This window comes from Zootoca vivipara, chromosome 6 (genome assembly GCF_963506605.1).
Source record: "Zootoca vivipara chromosome 6, rZooViv1.1, whole genome shotgun sequence".
Lineage (NCBI taxonomy): Eukaryota > Metazoa > Chordata > Lepidosauria > Squamata > Lacertidae > Zootoca > Zootoca vivipara.
In genome coordinates this window covers 79,838,112-79,857,601 of record NC_083281.1, presented here as the reverse complement: position 1 = coordinate 79,857,601, position 19,490 = coordinate 79,838,112, and the positions used below count along the sequence as shown (strand labels likewise).

Genomic DNA, 19,490 nt, shown 5'->3' with positions numbered 1-19,490 from the left:
ACACACACAGGGGAAGGGCTATTGGTTTGTTTCTATTATGCATTTTGGGATCTCATGTTGTGTTTTTATGTTGTGAACCACCCTGTGATCTTCAGAGGAAAGGAGGTCTACAACAACAACAACAACAATAATAAGGAATCATGGGAGCTGTAGTTTTACCCCTCACATAGCTACAATTCCCAGCATCCTTAACAAACTACAGTTTCCAGGATTCTTTGGTGGAAGCAAAGTGCTTTAAATGTATGTGTATGTGCAGCCTTACCCTCTATGCCAGGCTTCCTCAAACTCAGCCCTCCAGATGTTTTTGGCCTACAATTCCCAAGATCCCTAGCCAGCAAGACCAGTGGTCAGGGATGATGGGAATTGTAGTCTCAAAACATCTGGAGGGCTGAGTTTGAGGAAGCCTGCTCTATGCTATATCAATTCATGAGAAACGAAGCATCTCCATTATGAGGAGACAGAAGGCTTAACTTGAGCGTGATTCCCCTGTGCATCCCCCCCTCCCACAATCTCGTCGTCTTGTGTGATAAGATCAAATGATCTTTGATCATTTTCTTTCTTCAAAGAAAGTTCAGTAATCTGCTATTAGGCACCTTGCATGTGTGAACAATTGCCCAACTGTAATCTTACCTCCTCCTTGGATGTGAAGAAGAAAAAGATCAAGCATTTCTAAAGCTGCTACATGCACCTAACTCTGCTGAGTAGCAGGCACCCACTGGGTATGAACAGTGTGTGACATACAGAGAGATGGCATCAGCAACGTGGAGGCAAAGTGCTCCATCTGCTTCCCAGCACACAACAAAAGGTTAATGTTTCCTACCGCACACTGTGGTCCTCAGAGATAACTGCATTTGTGTTTATCAAACATTTTAATCACTGACTCATTAAGAACCATTCAACAAAGAGAATCAGGAGAGGTGGGGGGGGGACTATCAAGCACTTCCAGCAACAGCAAGAGGCCAGAGAGAGTAATCAAAGTTCAGAATAAGCCATGTGAATAAATACTGAAAAGGGTAGCAATCTATGGCATGCAGGTACAGCTATGTACGTACTTGTTCCCAGCCTCCTTCTCTCTCTCAATTTCACTCTCCACAACCCTTTGTTGGTTTGTTAGGCTGTCGATATGGGACTGACAGGCATCCAGTTCCCCCCTGAAAATAAGCAGGCACATATCACTGGGGGCAGGGAGGGGGGTCTTCCTATATCTCAGACCCTTCTCTTTCTTTGACATTTCTGGCAACTAAGTTGCAGATTTCAGCACAGAATTAAGAGTCAAAAATCCATCTGTGTACAAATTAATGATTATAAATACTGTATATTTTAATACTGTAATTTTTTAAAAAACCAAGAATACCGGGTTATATCCAATGTTAGCACTACTCAGAGTGAACCCACTGAAATTAATTGACTAACTTCAATCTATTAATTTTAATGGGTGTACTTCAAATAGGACTTTGTTGTTTATAACTCTGAGTAAGACATAGTTGGCTATACTCCATGGCAATATCTAGGGTAGTGTTCAACTTATTCTGAGTAGAACCTCAGGAATTGACGAAGATGACTGAAGGCATATCCACACTTCCTCTTGTCCCACTGCTTTCACCTGGGAGAAACCACTCCTCAGTACTCAATCAGAGCAAACGGCATTCATGTTTTCTCCGAATTGAGATTTGTTCCAATTTAGCACTACATAGCAGGTTTTCTCTGGGAAAGGAATGAGCAGGGGGGAAACCACTCAGGCCAGTGCCTAGAAAGTGTGGGTTAAGTGGAAAACCGCTTGGACACTTGCTTTCTAGGCACAGAATTAGCAGAAGTGTGGACAAGCCCTAAGTTAGGTCCAGTAATTTTAATGGGTCTACTATGAGTAAAATTTAGCTAATACCATCATTAGTATTTATTTTTTACAAAAAGAATTTCTAAACCACTTTTCATTTATAAATAAATCCTGAAGTGGTTTATAACAATAATATAGTGGCAAAAACATAATAAAATATTAATTTGTGTTTATGGGCTTCTTTGAAAGGATGATCAGGATATAAACTGAATAAATAAACAAAACAAATAAATAAATAACAACAGTAAAACAGTAAAAACATCACAATTACAGAAGCAGGGTCATCAAAAGCTGGCATCAATGGTTGACATATTTATATGTATTTGTTTAAAATCAATGATACAGATGTTGAGGGTTGGGGAGGTGGGTGCTTGCTTAGGGCAGCTGAGTGGGTTCATGGGAAGGGAGAGATTTGAACTGAATTTGTAGCCAAGAGCTTACCTGTGCCCTTAACTACATAAAATATCATAAATTTCTGAAGATGGATACAGCAGCAATCTGTGTTAGGGCTCTAGCATGAGGGGTAGGGAGGTGTAAACCCTTTAGGACAGTGTGCAATTTGCGCTGCATAACTACCTCTAATTCAAGGGGAGCTCTTTCCCCCAGCCCTCCATGCAAATTGCAGGTTTGTGTCCATGGTCCCAATCAAGACCATAGCAGGGGGCAGGCAATAGGATTGTCTGAGAATTCTGATGAAAACAAAAAAATGATGTGGAAATTGCTGTGAAATTGCATGTTTGCAGTCAGGAATGGAAATCAGTCAAGCAAATATTCTCTGTGTTTGTTCACACCCTTCTTGATTTTATAAGTCCTCAAATGATCCATAATCAATGACTGTTTTTTAAAATGTTGTTTTGACGTTTCCTTTACATTGAAATGAATGTAAGTTATGTAAATAGCTACATAATCTATGTTAAACAGTGAAAAGTGAGACAAGTCTTGAAATATTTGGCAGAAAGTGAACTGCAGTGAAAAAGAAACAGCACTGATTATGATGAATACAGATCAGAGCAGAAATTACTGCCTTCTTATGCCCATAGAAGCATTAAAGACCCCACCATGCTAGGATCCCAGGATGCTAGCAATCTGCATATAAAGCACGCCCCTGTACTTAAGGGCACCAACACATAGCTAACTATTGCCTAGCTCAGCCCTCAGTCGCTTGACACTATATTATGCTACTCAGTTACTCCATTTCCTCCCTTGCCTGCTTACTCCTACTTCCAGGAACCCAAGGATATTTTGAAGCAAGAGCATTTTCTTTAAAATAATGGCAGCAGATAGACCCTTTCAGCATAATGAGAAATCAAGTCTTTAAGCACAGGCTAAAAAACAACTTTTACTCCATACATTGTGGAAACAGCAGAAAATGCTTATGTGTGTGTAGTGGGGAGGGTGGGTGGAGAACTGACCTGGTTTTCCTAATAATCATCTCCTTTTCCTTGGCTAGATTGTCAAGTTGGTTCAGGTTCCTGCGCAAGTTGAGAACACGAACTCTGTCTGCGTAGTTCATTGTTTTTTTTATTCTCTGTGTCTTCGGTTGTTCTGAGCCTTCCCTGCTTGGTTGGCTGGGTGTGGGGAGAGAATAGATTTCTATTTCCATAAATCTTAAGATCAAAAAGCCATAAAAAAACAGAGGCCTTATAAACTTACTTGGTTTACTTATATATTTAATTAACATCTTGGAATTATTTCTGTTCCACCTCTTTGCCCCTACAAGGTGTCAAAGATGGAGACAAGCAACAAGAAGAAAGTTGTCATGTTGCTGCTTTTCTTGAGGGCTTTCTGTTTGGTATAGTGTCACCCAGCACTGAAGACAGGGATGCTGCATGAAATCAGGTTGAGGATTTCCTGTGCCCCTCCCTAGATCAAGGTTTGGGATGACGGCATCCCTCCCTGTGTCCATCCCTCCCTGTGTCTCCATCTGGCCCTCAGCATTCTGCCCAACTCACTCCCCTCAGTGGCTCTGATTTATTTACCTGGCTGGAACATAAGTGTGAAAATACTTACTGGAGAATGGGAGAGTGGTGTGTGTCTAAATGCACCCACATCTCTCACACCCACCACTGGCATGTGGTCTATGGAAGGTTGCCCATGAAGAAATGTGGCCCTTTGACAAGAAAAAAATCCCTACTCCCACTGTAGAGCTGTTGGATTAGAACTTCCAAAATGCTGGTGCTCATGGGGGTTGGACTTCAACCAGATCTGGAGGGTCAGTGGTTCCCCATCCCTAAAGAGACCTTCATCTAATCAAGGGACACAAGATGCTACCTTATATCAAGTCAAACCAATGGTGCATCTAGCTGTGTACTGTGCACCCTGACTGGCAGTGGCTTTCCAGGGTTTCAGGCAGGGAGCACCCTCTATTCTATCTCGAGATACCAGGGATTGAACCAGGGACCTTCTGCATGCAAAGCAGATGCTCCACCACTGAGCTATGGCTGTTCCCCAAGCAAGAACATTATCTTCTTATGGGTACTCTTATGGGTACTGAATTCTGAAATGAAAAGAGTATCTTCTCATGCCAAAGCACTCACCCAACAGAATCCAAATCCTCTCCTTTCTCTCCTTCCTCTTCACCTCCTTCCAAAGCATCATTACTGTCTGTGCGGGCCTCCTCCACATAATTGTCTGCAAGTTCAGGTCCTGATGGAAAAGAAGGAAACTTTTGCTCTTTGTGACTTCGATACCCTTCCTTGACAAGTCGACACAAGACAAGAGGCCGCACAGATGACAAGCTAAAAGCTTTACTACTGTGTATAATGGGGGGGATCTTGTCACAAAATATATACAAAGACAATTTTACACTCAGGGACTTAACACAGGCAAATGCGCTCCACCTTGGTGACAGAGCTGTCACAAGCCATCTTTCCTAAGTGCTGCACAAAGGAACTCTGTAATAGCCAAATGGGAAAATGGAATTTACAGTTCAATGAGAGGCTGTATCAGACAGCAGAGGAAAACGCATTTGTGTGAGCATTCTGTTCATACGTCTCCACCATCTCCATAAGCTCCACATCTCTATGTTCCATTGCTATCAGGAGAGGCAATGAAGGTCCTGAGTCAGTGCCTAGAGGTGGTAATGGATGGGGTTGCTACCCTGGGCTCCTTTCAGGAGGAATGGCAGGAAATAAATTGAACCCATAAATATGGACCTATAAATTGAAGCTGAATCCCGACAAGGTGAAGCTTCTGTGCTTCCCAGGTCCAGGATTGGCTGGGACAGACTGTTCTGGACAGGGTGGTAGCCCATCTTAAAGGACATGAGGAAATAAGAAACTGCTGGATTAGGCATCTAGTCCAACATCCTGTTCTCACAATGGCCAACTAGATGCCTGTGGGAAAACCACAAGCAGGACGAGAACACACGAGGACTCTCCCCTCCTGCAGTTTCCAGCAACTGGTATTCAGAAGCATTGCTGCCTGGTAGGTAGTTTGGGGGTACTCTTGGAACTATCACTGTCACTTGAAGCCCAGGTGTTTATGCCCAGTGTCAGGTGATGTATTAACTAGAGTCTTTTCTGCACAGGGATAGCTGGCTACAGTTATCCACACTTTAGAAACCACCAGGAAAGACTACTGTAACACACTTTATGTGGGGCTGACCTTGAAGGAAATACAGAATCCACACCTGATGCAGATTGATGAGGAAAGTCACATATAATCTCTATTTTCAGACAGCTGCAGCATTGCCTCTCTGATGGGCAGACCTTACCTAGGATAATTTGTTTTTAAGATTCAGCAACTGTTGGGACAACTTCAATGCTACCATTCAGAACTCCATGCTTGCTGTTGAGCCTGTATTGTTATTAACCTGAATAAAATTATCTTCCTTTCAAGTCAGGGCTGTTGTAGTTGCAAAGCTCTGATGACCCAGAGTATAGCTCATAGACAGAGTAGGTTTGCTCTTATGAGGGCATTGATGTCTCTAAGGTAGGGGCAGACCACCGCTTTGTTATCCATCTACCATTCCCTGGTGTTCCTCTTTCTCAGCTCATTGCCTATGTGTTTCCTGCTTCCTTCAGCTACTTTGCTTGTGGGCTCCATGATACTTAGCTTCCTTACCACTCTGCACCACAAAGCTAACCCTGTCCCTATGACCTGTGTGCATTTTTAATTAACAATGTGCTAAACGTTTCCTTTTATTTAAATACAAAAAGGGGAGCTACGGGAAGAGCATGAAAAACACACTTTTCTCTAGCATTTGCCCTTTTTTGCCAAGGCTTCTTCTTTCCCAAGTGATCCTGACCATTCAGGGATCATATAAGGAATCTGCCAATGCCACAACACCACACCCATGGTTTAAATTAGCAAGGGGTGAGGAAATTTCCTCACTGCCAAGCCAACTGAGCTGTGCAATTCTGGGTTTCTTGGCACTAGAGACACAATTTGTCCCTTTTTTCTGCCCTTTTCAGCCCCTCAGAACATTCTCCAGAAAAGTGAGTACAGACACCCCCTGATTTCCTTGGGGGTTGTTTTCCGGGTCATCACATGCAACAGCAGACCATGCAAAAGCCTGCTCCGACCCCATTCTGTCCCCTTTTCCAGCCATTTCCGGGTCAATGCAATGCACATGCGTGGACACGATGAAAATTATACTTTTAAGGAGACACAAAAAAATTCTGAAACTCAATCCCACCCTCCCACTTCCAGCTCAACTCTAAATTGCTAATCAAACTGGCTGCTCCCTTCCCCCATTGAATCTAGACTTCAAGTATTCTTTCAGTGTCCTTCCCTGAGCAATTGGAATGTTCACAAATATTACATGTCCTCACACTCAGCTTGACCAATTGGTGTCAGAAGCCTCACAAGTGCAGTAAAATATACATTATCATTTTATATATGAACCTTTCCAGCTTTCCTCCGCTTGCACAAGTTGGTCAGATATCATCTCATCTTCTTCATTCTCTTCGTTCTCTTCAGGCCTGAGGTTCTCTTCTGAAATGCCAGTGGATTCCATGTCATTTATTTGGTCCATCTTTTTCCTTTCAAACAGAGCTTAGCTGCCAAAGAAAACAAGAAATGTTAGCGTGAAAATTGTTTTCAACCCAAATTTAAAAACAAATAGTACTAAATAAATGTCTTCTTGTTCTGCGGCCAAAGGACTATAGGTTCAATATTTAAAAAGATTATATCCAACTAAGTTACTCTAGGCCTAAGCTGGTCATACTATTTAACTTCCGTGTGTCTACTCTGAGTACATAGGAAACTGTGATAAACCATTGGTCTGTCTAGCTCTGATTGGCAGTGATTCTCCAGAGCTTTTGACAAGAGTTCTAACCCAGCTCTACTTGGAGATGCCTAAAAGGACGTGGGTGGCACTGTAGTCTAAAGCACTGAGCTGCTTGGGCTTGCTGATCGGAAGGTCAGCAGTTTGAATCCGCACAACGGGGTGAATTCTCATTGCTCTGTCCCAGCTTCTGCCAACCTAGCAGTTCAAAAGCATACCAGTGCAAGTAGATAAATAGGTACTGCTGTGGCCGGAAGGTAAATGGCGTTTCTGTGGGCTCTGGCACTCGTCATGGTCCTCTGTGCACCAATAGCAGTTTAGTCCTGCTGACCCGGAAAGCTGTCTGAGGACAAACACTGGCTCCCTCGGCCTGAAAATTGAGCTGAGCGCCACATCCCATAGTCACCTTTGACTGGACTTAACCATCCAGGGGTCCTTTACCCTTACCTACCTACCTGTAGATGCAAAGGATTGAATCCAGGACCTTCTGCATGCAAGGCTGCATGCAGATCTGAAGGCAGCCCTGTTTAGGGAAGTTTTTAATGTGTGACATTTTAATGTATTTAAATCTTTGTTGGAGGCTGCCCAGAGTGGCTGGGGAAACCCAGCTGGATGGGCGGGGTACAAACAAAAATTATTATTATTATTATTATTATTATTATTATTATTATTATTATTATCTAAACCTGGAGTCAGTAGCTCATGAAAAAACATTCTTGGAAGCTTCACATGGAGTGTTTGCTCAAAGCATGAACTTCCCCTTCTTTCCAACAAACAGGTATATGTAGGTCACCTCCAGGCTGTATTTTGCAGGAGGGATTCACACGCATACCAAAAACATAAGGGTGTGCAAGTGGATTATAGCGCCCTGCCACCCTAGCACAACAAATCTTTCTTGGGCTTGATTTCAAAAACAGAGAAACTGAAGACCAGGGGTGGGAAGGAAGGGGAGGCTCAGTCCAGACTGGGACAATGGCCATCCAACCCACACCATTTTCCTGCTAAATGTTGTTGTTGTTGTTGTTTAGTCGTGTCCGACTCTTCGTGACCCCATGGACCATAGCACGCCAGGCACTCCTGTCTTCCACTGCCTCCCGCAGTTTGGTCAAACACTGTTCTCAAAGGGGCTAAATGTCACCCCTCAAATCTGTCATTTCTTTATATAAACAATTTTATACCCTGCTTTTCATAGCTGAAAAACTTCCCAGAACCATTTACAAGAAACAGTAGGATGACAGCCCCTGGTTCATGGCTTACAGTCTAAAAGACAAGACACACAAGGAAAAAGGGAGCATAGGGGGAAAGTCAACTCAGACACAAGTACTTAAAGATACCTTCAAATATGCATTTGGAGCGAGATCATCACAAAAACAAGTACAGGATATGAAGGGAAAGACCCACTCATCATATTGTGTGTACTCTTCACCCTAGAAATGCAATTTTCTTTTTCTTTTTTTCATAAAGAAAAAGATAATGAGATAAACCTATAGCCTATTCCAGCCCAACTCTAGGAAAACAAAAATTCTAGTACAGTACTGGTGGGCTTGATCTGGAAGCAAAGGCCAGCAGTTTTAAATAGACCCAGAGGTGAAACCTAGCACAAAAGCTGTCTACTATTCTGGAGGTCCACAATCTTTGGGGTTTGCCATGTAATAAATAAATAAAAACGTAACAATGCTGTATATCAGAGGTTGACGCAAGAGTGTATACAGTGGTACCTCTACTTACGAATTTAATGCGTTCCGAACACACATTTGTAAGTCGAAAAAAATTGTAAGTCGAATCCCATGGGAATGCATTGGGAGAAAAAATTTGTAAGTCGAAGCAACCCTATCTAAAAATTCGTAAGTAGAAAAAATCCTATCTAAACCGCATCCAAGATGGCGGACGGAGCTCCAATTGTAAGTAGAAATATTCGTAAGTAGAGTTATTTGTAAGTAGAGGTACCACTGAACTTAAAAAAAGTTTTAGCGTAGCCCGCCTTCCTATTAAAATGCTCAAAGCTGCCAAAATAAAACTGGGGTGCTTAAAAACAACCCAAGGTTGTAGCCAACTAAGTTTTATTTAGAGTAGACTCACTGAAATATGTGGGATGTATCCAACGCTAGTCCTACTCAGAGTAGACACAGTGACACTAATGAGCATGCCCAACTAAGAGCAATGAGTCTACTCGTGAGTAGGGCTTTTGTTCGATACAACCCCCATGTCTCTAAGTTAGTCGTCGCCATTCATTTCAAGGGGTCTACTCTGAGCAGGACGAGTACTGGGTACAACCTTGCAACAGTTTTAATTGTGTACACCTGTACAGCAGCTGCAGAATATCAACTTTCCTTCATCCCCTGTTGGATTTAACCCTGTTGAGTAAAATTGTTTTCAGCGCAAGTGACTTCAGATTGACAGATAAGTGTAGCAAACCCACCCTTCAATCTCTCCCCTTCCCGCTATTGGTATCGCCCAACCGCCACGAGTTTTAAATGAACTTACCCCAAAGGAAGGACGCAAAAGAGAACACAACCGCCTTACCTCCAGAGCGCTTTCCGTTCGTCAAGTTTGGGGTGGCTTCTAAGGCAACGGAGCGAACCAAGTTATAAAAAAGGGGGTGGGATATCATAGTTTTGCTTTTTTTATTATTATTAAAAGGGGAGAACTATGGCGCTTTCCCGCACGTTCTCTAACGAAAAATACTTTTCTTTTTTGGCCATTGGTAAAGTACTGAGACAAAGGCGGGTGGGCGTAGATGTCCCCTGCCTCAAGTTGAGGGGATGGTACATCCCAACAGCGCCTAGGCTGGCTAGGTGAGCTCGGTCACCTTTTAAGGCTTGCGCAGAAGGGCAGCTTTTTAAAAAGCTGTTGAGGGGATAACAGGAGAAGTGGAGTCTGACCTAATGGTGCCCCCCCCACACACACACACACTTCTGTTTTAAATCTTAAAAACCCAGGAGCCTAATTCTTTCCACTTCGCTTTCTAGACATCTTTCTTGGGAAAACACAAATTACATACGTATACTAACTCGCCGAAGCCAAACCCCCGCGCGCGCACACACACTTATTACCTCAGCAGCCTCAATGCTGGCAAAATGGGAACCGATCAAAACTCAATGAAATGTAGCGCCCAGTGAAAACATTGATAGCATTACAATCAAGCCTAACAATTGAAACTTTTTAATAATAATAATATAATAATAGTAGTAGTTAATAACGTACGGTACTTATAAGTTCAAGTCAAAGGAACAGGGATAGCTCAGTCAGTAGAGCATGAGACTCTTAATCTCAGGGTCATGGATTCAAGCCCCGCTGGGCAAAAAGATTCCTGCTTTCCAGGGGTTGGACTAGATGACCCTAGGGGACCCCTGCAACTCTACAATTATATTAATTGTATGAATGCTTGATTTTTCAGCGGGAGAACAGACTCCCACAGGAGTCTCTCCTTGGAGGTTTTTAAGCATAGGTTGGATGGCCATCTATCATGTAGGACGTTGTTGAGATTCCTGCATTGCAGGGGGGTTGAACTAGATTACTCTCAGGGTCCCTTCTAATGCTATGATTCTATGAAAACTGGTGCCACCTGTGGGGGGAAAGTCCCACTACGTGTTCCTACAAGCCATCAGGCTGTGGCAAAACTAACTGGGCTCCATTAGTGTTCTTACTGGGCAGTGAAGAGAAATCCTTGTTTACCAGTAACCTGGTCCAGAGTTAGGCTGTGAGGGTGTGACTGGCCTGAGGACATCCACTGAGATTCTTCATGAGGATTTGAACCTGATTCTCCCAGATTAATTAATTGGTTAATTAACTGCTACACTAGTGATGGAAACCATTTTTTGCCCAAGGACCACATTCCCTGCTGGGCCACCTCTGTGGTGGACAGGGAACAGAGCAACAACAATGATTTTTTCCCTCATGTGTAGTAGGGTAGTTTCTACACACACTCTCACACCCCTTTCTGTCCAGGGAAGCATGATCAGAGGTCCAGGACATATTCTAGTCAAGCAAAGACACTCAAGGGGATTGTAGAGCAGGGCCAGTGAGAGTCCTGAGGGCCAGTTAGTGAGATCTGAAGGGCCACATTTGGACCCTAGGCCTGCAAGGTGACAGCTATTCAGCTATGCTAGTAGTCAGTACCAGGCTGCTTGCAAGATCAGAACCATAACTTTGAATTGCACCCAAAGACAAACTGGAAGCCAGTGGAGATATTTTAAACCTGGCAAAATATGTTAAATGTGGCAGGCCCCTTCCAGATCACCACTTAATCTCCGGGTACGTTTTCCTGAACTAAACTGACACTGCTCAGTGATTGAGTTTGCCAACTGGCTGTGAATAAGAAACAGTCTGCCAACTGACAGGAAAAACAATTGATTTCAAAAATAATCAGCTAAATACTTATTTAGAGTTCTCCAGTTTTCCTGTATATACATATCTCCAAGCCGGCCCTTTCTGGCTCTTTTTCTCTCTGTTCTTTTTTAAGAATTGGCAGATAGAACATAAATTCTTATAAAATGAATTCTCCTGCTACATCTGAGTGACAACTTCTCTGTTACCATTTTAAATTTGTATTTCATCTTCCCACTGCCCTCCCCCATAAAGGCTACTGTTGTAGAAATAGCATGTATCGATATTTTCCCGCTTTCCTATACTGAGCTATAGGTTGCACCCAGCTAAGGCCCCATTGCACTGTATATTGAAAGCACTTTAAACAGTCAACAGCTTCCCCCTGGGAACTGTAGTTTCTTAAGGATGCTGAGAGTTGTTAGAAGACTTCAGTTCCCCTCACAGAGCTACAATGAGCCAGTGTGGTACAGTATAGTGCTTAGTGTTGGACTAGGATAGGGGAAGCCAGGATTCAAATCCTGACTTAGCCATGAAGCTCACTGGATGACCTTGGGCCAGTCACAGCCTCTCAATCTATTCTAACTCACAGGGGATTAAGATGGGGGGGGGGAGAAAACTATATGCAACCCTTGAGCATGTAGTGGGCTATAAATGCAATAAACATAAACATAATATTTCTATAATGGTTAACAATCAATTCCTGTTCCCAAGAAGCTCTGGGAATTGTAGGTCTCTGAGTGGAATAGGGGTCTCCTAAATAGATATCTGGGATGTGGGTGGCGCTGTGGGATAAACCACAGAGCCTAGGGCTTGCCAATCAGAAGGCCTGCGGCTCAAATCAGTCCCAGCTCCTGCCAACTTAGCAGTTCGAAAACACGTCAAAGTGCAAGTAGATAAATAGGTGTGTGGTGCAGTGGGAAGGTAAACGGCGTTTCCGTGTGCTGCTCTGGTTTGCCAGAAGCGGCTTTGTCATGTTGGCCACATGACCTGGAAGCTGTACGCCGGCTCCCTCGGCCAATAACGCGAGATGAGCGCCGCAACCCCAGAGTCGGTCATGACTGGACCTAATGGTCAGGGGTCCCTTTACCTTTAAAAAGATATCTATGCAGAAGCACTGGTGGAGGAACAGGGGTGTGGGAGGAGCGTACCGCCCCCGGCGGCACAATCCTGGTGGGTGCCATTGCGGCTGTGTCGTCCTCCCCCCCCCCCCCGCACTGGGCACCACGCCCCTGCAGGTGCACCACACACCCAGGATGCATGCCATGCCCCTGTGGGCAGCATGCCAAGCTCCCGGGACGTGCGCCAGCCATGCCCCTGCCTGCTCTCCCCCCCCCCCATCAGAGCTTGAAGCTCCGCCACTGTGCAGAAGTAAATCCCACAGAGTTCAATGGGACTTCTCTCCCAGTGTGTGTACACAGGCACAGAAAATGCAAGCTGTGGGGTCATCCATTGTATTCTCCCTGTAACATTTGTTTTAATTTGTGTAAGCTGCCTTGATTCCCGGTTTTCGGGGGAAAGGCAGGATATAGATTATTATTATTGTTCACAAACACAAAAACACAGCTGAGAATCATCAACGTAGCCATTTCCAAATCCCAAACTAATTCTCTAGCTGTTCCAAAAATTCCAGCATGAGTTTTGTTTGGTGATTAATCAGCTATAGTACTTTCTGTTGACCCAGGTCTGTTCAGCTGGCTAAGGGACAAGATAGCAACGGAGGTGCCATTTCAGAATTGAGTGTGGGAAGGATGGAAAGATTAACACAGCTAGATTTGCAAACACCCACTCTTGGACATATTCAACCGTACATTTGATGTCTTATATTACCAATAAAATTAATGGGGAGGGTTTGTTCTGAAACATTTTAACACGTTTTCCATGAACGACATATAAAAATAGATTAGCAGTACTGAGATGAACACTATTATTTTCACTAAGATATGCATTTTTACGCACCCTTTCCCCTCATATACTGTACATACGGTTGTGCAAATTTCAAAGGATGGCTCTGTTTTCAGTATGCATATCATTTTGGAAAGGGTAAATTAGGGCAAATTTATCCTGCATCCCCTCTTGTAATAAAACAGACTCTCCCCCACCTGGTGAAATGCTAATGATAAACAAGTAAACAACCTGACATGAGGACATGGAAATTTAAAGTGTCTGGGGATCTATTGTTGGAATTTAAGGGTAATAGATTTCCCATGAGCTTTAAAAGTCTGTAGGAACTATAAAAGCAATTCTGGGGCTGGGGTGGAGAGAAGATAATTGAAACTCTATCAAGGTTGTTTTCTGCCTCCTGAGACAAGGTGCATAATGTTTGTAAATTACAAGCAAGTGTAACTGGCGAAGCTCAGTCTAAGGGTGACCACGTGCACATCACTGGAATATAGGATGGTGCCTTATACCAAGGATGCATTCATCCATACATATGTTTTCTCTCCTGAAATTGCAAACCACACTGGAACCCTTAATACTACACCAAATGTGTCTCTTTTGTAAGAAATTCATGGTGAAGAAGAAGACATCAAGCATTCTTCTTTTTAAGGCCCTGTTTTCTGCTCTGGGTCTCCTAACTCCCTGGACCACACTCCATAGCAATATAAAGTTTTCAAGACAATTTTGCCCTGTTGCAGAGTGAATGGCAAAGGAAGTTGTCCTCTACTATTATTACCCAGCCCGGGGGCAAAAAAAATGACATGACTCTTTATTGCACACCCTCCTTTCTGGCAGTGATGGGAATTTTTAGCTTATATGAGTAGCTGTCACCTTGGAAACGCAGGAAAGAAAAAGCGAACCTATATCCATAAACAGCAATACCATATATATCACACAGAAGGAGTGCCCTGTACTTTATTGTATTTCATTCCACTATATATCTATCATGTGGCGTTTTTAAATTTTTAAGTGTGCTTGAGATCTTTATCACACTCAGAACAACCCTGTGAGGTAGGCCAATTTGATTATCTGTCTTACAGAGAGGGAAATTTTATGTTATCTCCACATCTCCCCACTTCTCTTTCTCTCTCTCTTAAGAAAAGACCTTTATTGTCATTTTTTCGTAAGAAACGTGTTACAAATGTAGGCAAATGCTGAATACAGCAGGAGCGATGATACTAAAACAGAAGATGATGAAAAATAAGAGAAGGGGGGGGACTAAGATATAATAAAATGCAATGCAGCTTAATACAACAATTGTATACTGTATGGAGAAAGAGTTAATTTAGTTTTCTAGCTTTCTACATGTTTACCTGGAAAATCAGAGTTTAGAGGCTGTTCCTCTGAATTAACATGGGAAAAGAACTTGTGCCATGGTCAAAGAAACAAAGGGCATTACTGTATATACTAATGATAGCACCTTGAATTTGTCCCAGTAGCAAACAGGTGACCAGATTTCCAGATTTCCAGCTTGAATCCAGATTTGTCACCAGGTGCCTCCTCTGTGGGCAAAGGCTCACCAGCGGAAGGTAGTGTATAGTAGGCTAAATTGTATACAAATATGTGTAGATTAAGAGAAATCTGCACAAAGATGCTGAAGAACTTTCATGAGGACTTTAAATAAAAAAAATTACAAATGTGGAAATGTGGAGAACTGAACTTAAGACAAAAACAGGGAACTCGAGAGAATCAGAAATGGACACATTTGCCTGTCCCTAGTGGCTATTCAGCATGATCAATTCTCATTGGGCTATTTTGGGTTTGTTTTGTTATGTCGCTGTCTTGCCTCTTTTGTACTTCTGCAAACCTCAGGAGTCTCCCCACTGAGCATGCTAAGCATCCCTCATTTCTCAGTGCCCCTGTTTTAGCTACAATCCCGTTGGCACACACTGCCTCCGTTCAGTAGTAGAGGGTGTGATATATACTGAACTACAGTATTGTTCAAGTGATCATCCCACCCAGTTGTTGAACTGGAAGCAATTCCTGGGCAAGCTCACCCAGAAGAGATCTAAATATTCCTGTGGTGAGATTGTTATTGATATCTCTAGCTGTGCTTGTAAAGATAGGGACAAGTGTGCAATTATATATTCAGAGATGTTTAGAGAGGCTGCCACACAACCACCTTTCCTTAGATGTTCATGCAGAGCTCGTGGGAGAGAGCGAAACTAATTGTGGATGTAGTGAATTTGGGGATGGGAGATGGGCGGGACTTGATTTATTTATTGCCTCTGGAAATTGCACAAGACAATTAGCTGTGCTCAGCTGACAGGTGGCTATGAAGCCACCTGTCATTCTTTGAAAGTGATCAATGAGAAAAACCTGAAACAATGCAGGTGCAACTTTCATAGCTGCCAAGTTTTCCCTTTTCTCGCAAGGAAGCCTATTCAGCATAAGGGAAAATCCCTTTAAAAAAGGGGTAACTTGGCAGCTATGAACTTTTGAAAAAATAATAATAATGAAAAATAATGAAAAATATACTGATCCAACTAAACAAAGCACTCAAATCACCCTCATCCCATTGAAGATGTTGCTCTCATACAGAGATTTAATGGATCACCCAGAAGGTTGTAGCTCTAAGGTCGTGAAAACAGGCTGGTCCATTATGCCAGTCTCAGTCTGCTCAGCCAACTCCCATCTGCCTGCCTACTTACTTACTTACTTACTTACTTATAGCTAGCCCAGGGAGTGACCCTGGCTATTAGATCCCCCCCTTCCTTAGTTTTGCAGGGAGGAGGATGGAAATAAAACTAAAATTAGTTGACTCCACCTGCCATTGGCCCCCCTGTCTTCTACGCTACCATTCCCAATGGACATCAGCCATGCTGGTCATGATCCTATCAGTACCTAGGGTCAATTAGTTGTTGTGGTGGTGGTGGTGGTGGTGATTGTTGTTGTTGTTGCCCACTAGTCGCTTGTTATTTGAAGGTCTCCGAGTGACTTACAACACATTTAAAACATAAATATAAACACATTATACCAATTATACCACATGGTAGTGGTGGGTGGGGCAACAGGCAAAAGTGGGTGAAGCAATGAATGTAAAATTTACCTTTGCTTGCCCATCTCTTCTCCATCAAGGCAAACAAGAAGCATTATCGGAGTTCAAGAGCACATTCCACCCTAACCTCTGAGCAGTGCAAGATTCCAGGGGTTTCAGGTGTGTGTTTCCTTTTGGAATGAGACACAGCAGAGACAGTGGTGTCTTTATGATATATGGTTTATTTACACTTATATACAAACTGAGTCTATGCTGGCAGGGTTCACAGCATCAACATCCCAAAAGAGTCTTGTTTCTTCTATAGGCATAGCCTTGAAGTCAAGCAGAAATAAGCCATAGCGCTTTCTCTCTGCCTTTCCAGCCTGAAGCTTTTTCTACTAGATCACATCATAGCAAAACTTTGCCCTCAAACTCTGCCTTTGTCCCTCTAACTATCTAAGATCTGGAGAAGGGGCCTCACCCCATTGCTATCCAGCACAGAGCCACTTTTCCTTTGTTCTCTTAATGGCTCATCACCCAGGTGATTACCCGAACACAGGAAGCTAGCCTGACTTATATTTTAACAGTTGCTGGGTCCAGAGGTTAGACTGGGTCTGGCACTCACAAACTCATAACATTCCCAACCACACAAAAACACTCAGGGAGACTGAGATGCAGGGCCAGTGAGGGAAGTGGCCCCTGGGGAGGAATGTAGTTGCACAGGGTCACAAGGGCTAGGGAGAGAGGCCTGGAAAGCCGCATTTGGGACCTAGGTCTGAGGTTCCCCAACCATGCCCTGCAGCATCCTTAGGAGTCAACACACCAGAATCCATCTGCCTGTATTTTGCGAAAGTTGGTCCCAAAAGGTGACAAGAGAATCTTCCTACAAGAAAACAGATTTCAAACAGAAGGAACTGAAACACATTTTGCTCCAGACCCAACAAAGTGACTTATGAGGTGTGACTTCTGTTTACTTGGCTGAAACAAAAAAGACACTCGGGATAAACAAACAACTTCCAGCTTCTGGCAGATGCAATTCATCTTCCTTATGAATTTCTTTACTCCTGCAAGCTCACATCTGTGCTGAGCTGAATTCCCAAATGTTTCCACAAGGTCCTTAGCAGGCACACTTTTTCTCACTGCTGCAAAATTGTAACAGGAGAAGTGGCATTTGTCAAAATTCCCTCTTCTGTACAACACCTCTGACTTTTATTACATATAATCTGTTACAGAGCAGCTTCTGCTCATCGCACACAAAGTAATCTGCCCATGTGAATATGCACATCTGTATGATATACCAATCTCAGCTTGCCTCCTTCCAATCAGCCTCCACCGTGGGTTATTTCATATCTTCATTACGCATGTGAAACAACCAGCTACTCCCCAGCACTGAGATGAGCTGCCTTCAGGAAAGGCTGCCCACCACACCTCAGAAAGAGTCACTGTTCTGGACTTAATAATAATAATAATAATAATAATAATAATAATAAATAATAATAATAACAATAAATTTTTATTTATACCCCGCCCTCCCCAGTCAAAAACCGGGCTCAGGGCGGCTGACACCAACAGAATTACAATAAAACATAAAAACAATTAATTAAAATACAGATTAAAATACAGTATTAAAATTTAAAGTGCAGCCTCATTTCAAGTAGGCCATAAATCCAAGCCATGAGGGAGGAAAACACAGGGGTCAGGCTGAGTCTAACCCAAAGGCCAGGCGGAACAGCTCTGTCTTGCAGGCCCTGCGGAAAGATGACAGATCCCGCAGGGCCCTGGTCTCCTGGGAAAGAGCGTTTCACCAGGTTGGGGCCAGTACTGAAAAGGCCCTGGCTCTAGTAGAGGCCAATCTAGCCATCTTATGACTCAGGATCTCCAGAATATTATTATTTGTGGACCTTAAGGAGGCGGTCCCGTAGGTACACTTGCCTTCTTCTAGTCGGCCTCCCCCTAGAGAATGAGCTGCCCTCAGAGGAGCCTTCCTGTTGCATCTCTGCACAAGGGTGCCAACTTGAATAAAGTATTAGGGGCACAGGTAACCCCCACGCTACATAACTGATCACATGATGCAGTGCGTCCATACCATTTGAATGGTAGTGTTGATCAACTTCGGGGGCTGGCCCTCTCAAATATTTTAGGGGCGGCGAAGGGACCTTTGCTCCTAGGAGTTGGCTCCTATGTCTCTGCATGAGTCTTGGCGCTTGGGTTGTCTCCTTCCAGTAGAATAGATATGCCCAAATCACAGGTTTATACCAAAAAACAAAGGACAGACTCTCCTGGGAATTAGTAGTTTGTAAACTCTGAAAAAGTATGTTTCTGAAAAAGTCTAATAAGTTGCCTTATACTGAACAAGATCATTTGTCCATGTCTGCACTGACTGGCAGTCACTGTCCAGGGTTTCAGGCAAGGGATATTCCAACCTGCTAGAAGATGTCAGGGATTGAACCTGAAGCGTTCTGCATGCAAAACAGATGCTCCACTACTGAGCTGTGGCCATTTCCCTAAGACAAAGGCAGTTGCCTTGGACTGAACCAGCTAATGGTCCATCTAGCTCAGGACAGCCTGTGCTGATTGGTTGTGACTCAACCTCTTTGCCAGTCCTACCAGGGGATTTGAACCTAGGATCTTTTGTGTGACAACAACTGATTAATTTTATTTAAAAAATAAAGAAGGGTGCAATGTTTAGCTGACTGATGGAAATGTTTTTGATTGATGAATGCAACCAATCAACCAAATAGGTTCCATGATTAAATTGACCGTTACATTGTGGGTAAGGAATGCAAATTATTTTTAATCTACATACTAATAAAAACTACTCATCTTAGAAGAAGCATCCACCTTTGGGATAGGGAGGGTATGCCTTTCCAAAGATGACATCTGCATTCCCTGCCCCCTTCATATCTGTCATTTTATTTACATTAATGTTCTTTTCATACGGCAGTGTTTTTCACCCCAAGGGCCACATTCCTTTTTTGACAATCTTCCAGGGGCCATATGCTAGCAGTGGGCATGGCCAGATGCAAACATGGGCAGAGCAAGGGGTGTTAATTTTACTTTTGTAGAGTAGGCTAGTTTCTAGACAACCCCCCTTCCCTAGTTTCCCTCCAGACAAGCAAGGGACATAATCACAGCTCAAGGATACATCCTAACTAGGCAAAATCACTCAAGCAGGGTGTGAAGCA

The 19,490-nt window shown here is 43.3% G+C and overlaps 1 protein-coding gene across 3 annotated transcripts in view; it reads right to left on the bottom strand.

Annotated features, from left to right (window-relative positions):
• CFAP74 (cilia and flagella associated protein 74) overlaps window positions 1-9,619 on the bottom strand; it is an 80,790-nt gene extending 71,171 nt beyond the window's left edge. For 2 of the 3 annotated variants that reach the window (XM_035120977.2, XM_060276181.1), the window contains exons 1-5: window positions 9,549-9,610; window positions 6,683-6,837; window positions 4,372-4,480; window positions 3,247-3,402; window positions 1,053-1,151 (exon numbers count right to left, since the gene is read on the bottom strand). In XM_035120977.2, coding sequence (XP_034976868.2) covers window positions 1,053-1,151; window positions 3,247-3,402; window positions 4,372-4,480; window positions 6,683-6,812 — 494 coding nt within the window. In that variant the 5' untranslated portion in view covers window positions 6,813-6,837; window positions 9,549-9,610. Of the gene's footprint in view, window positions 1-1,052; window positions 1,152-3,246; window positions 3,403-4,371; window positions 4,481-6,682; window positions 6,838-9,548 lie in introns of all 3 variants that reach the window. The other variant, XM_060276180.1, reaches the window with a different exon arrangement.
• Between the last annotated feature and the right edge of the window lie 9,871 nt (window positions 9,620-19,490).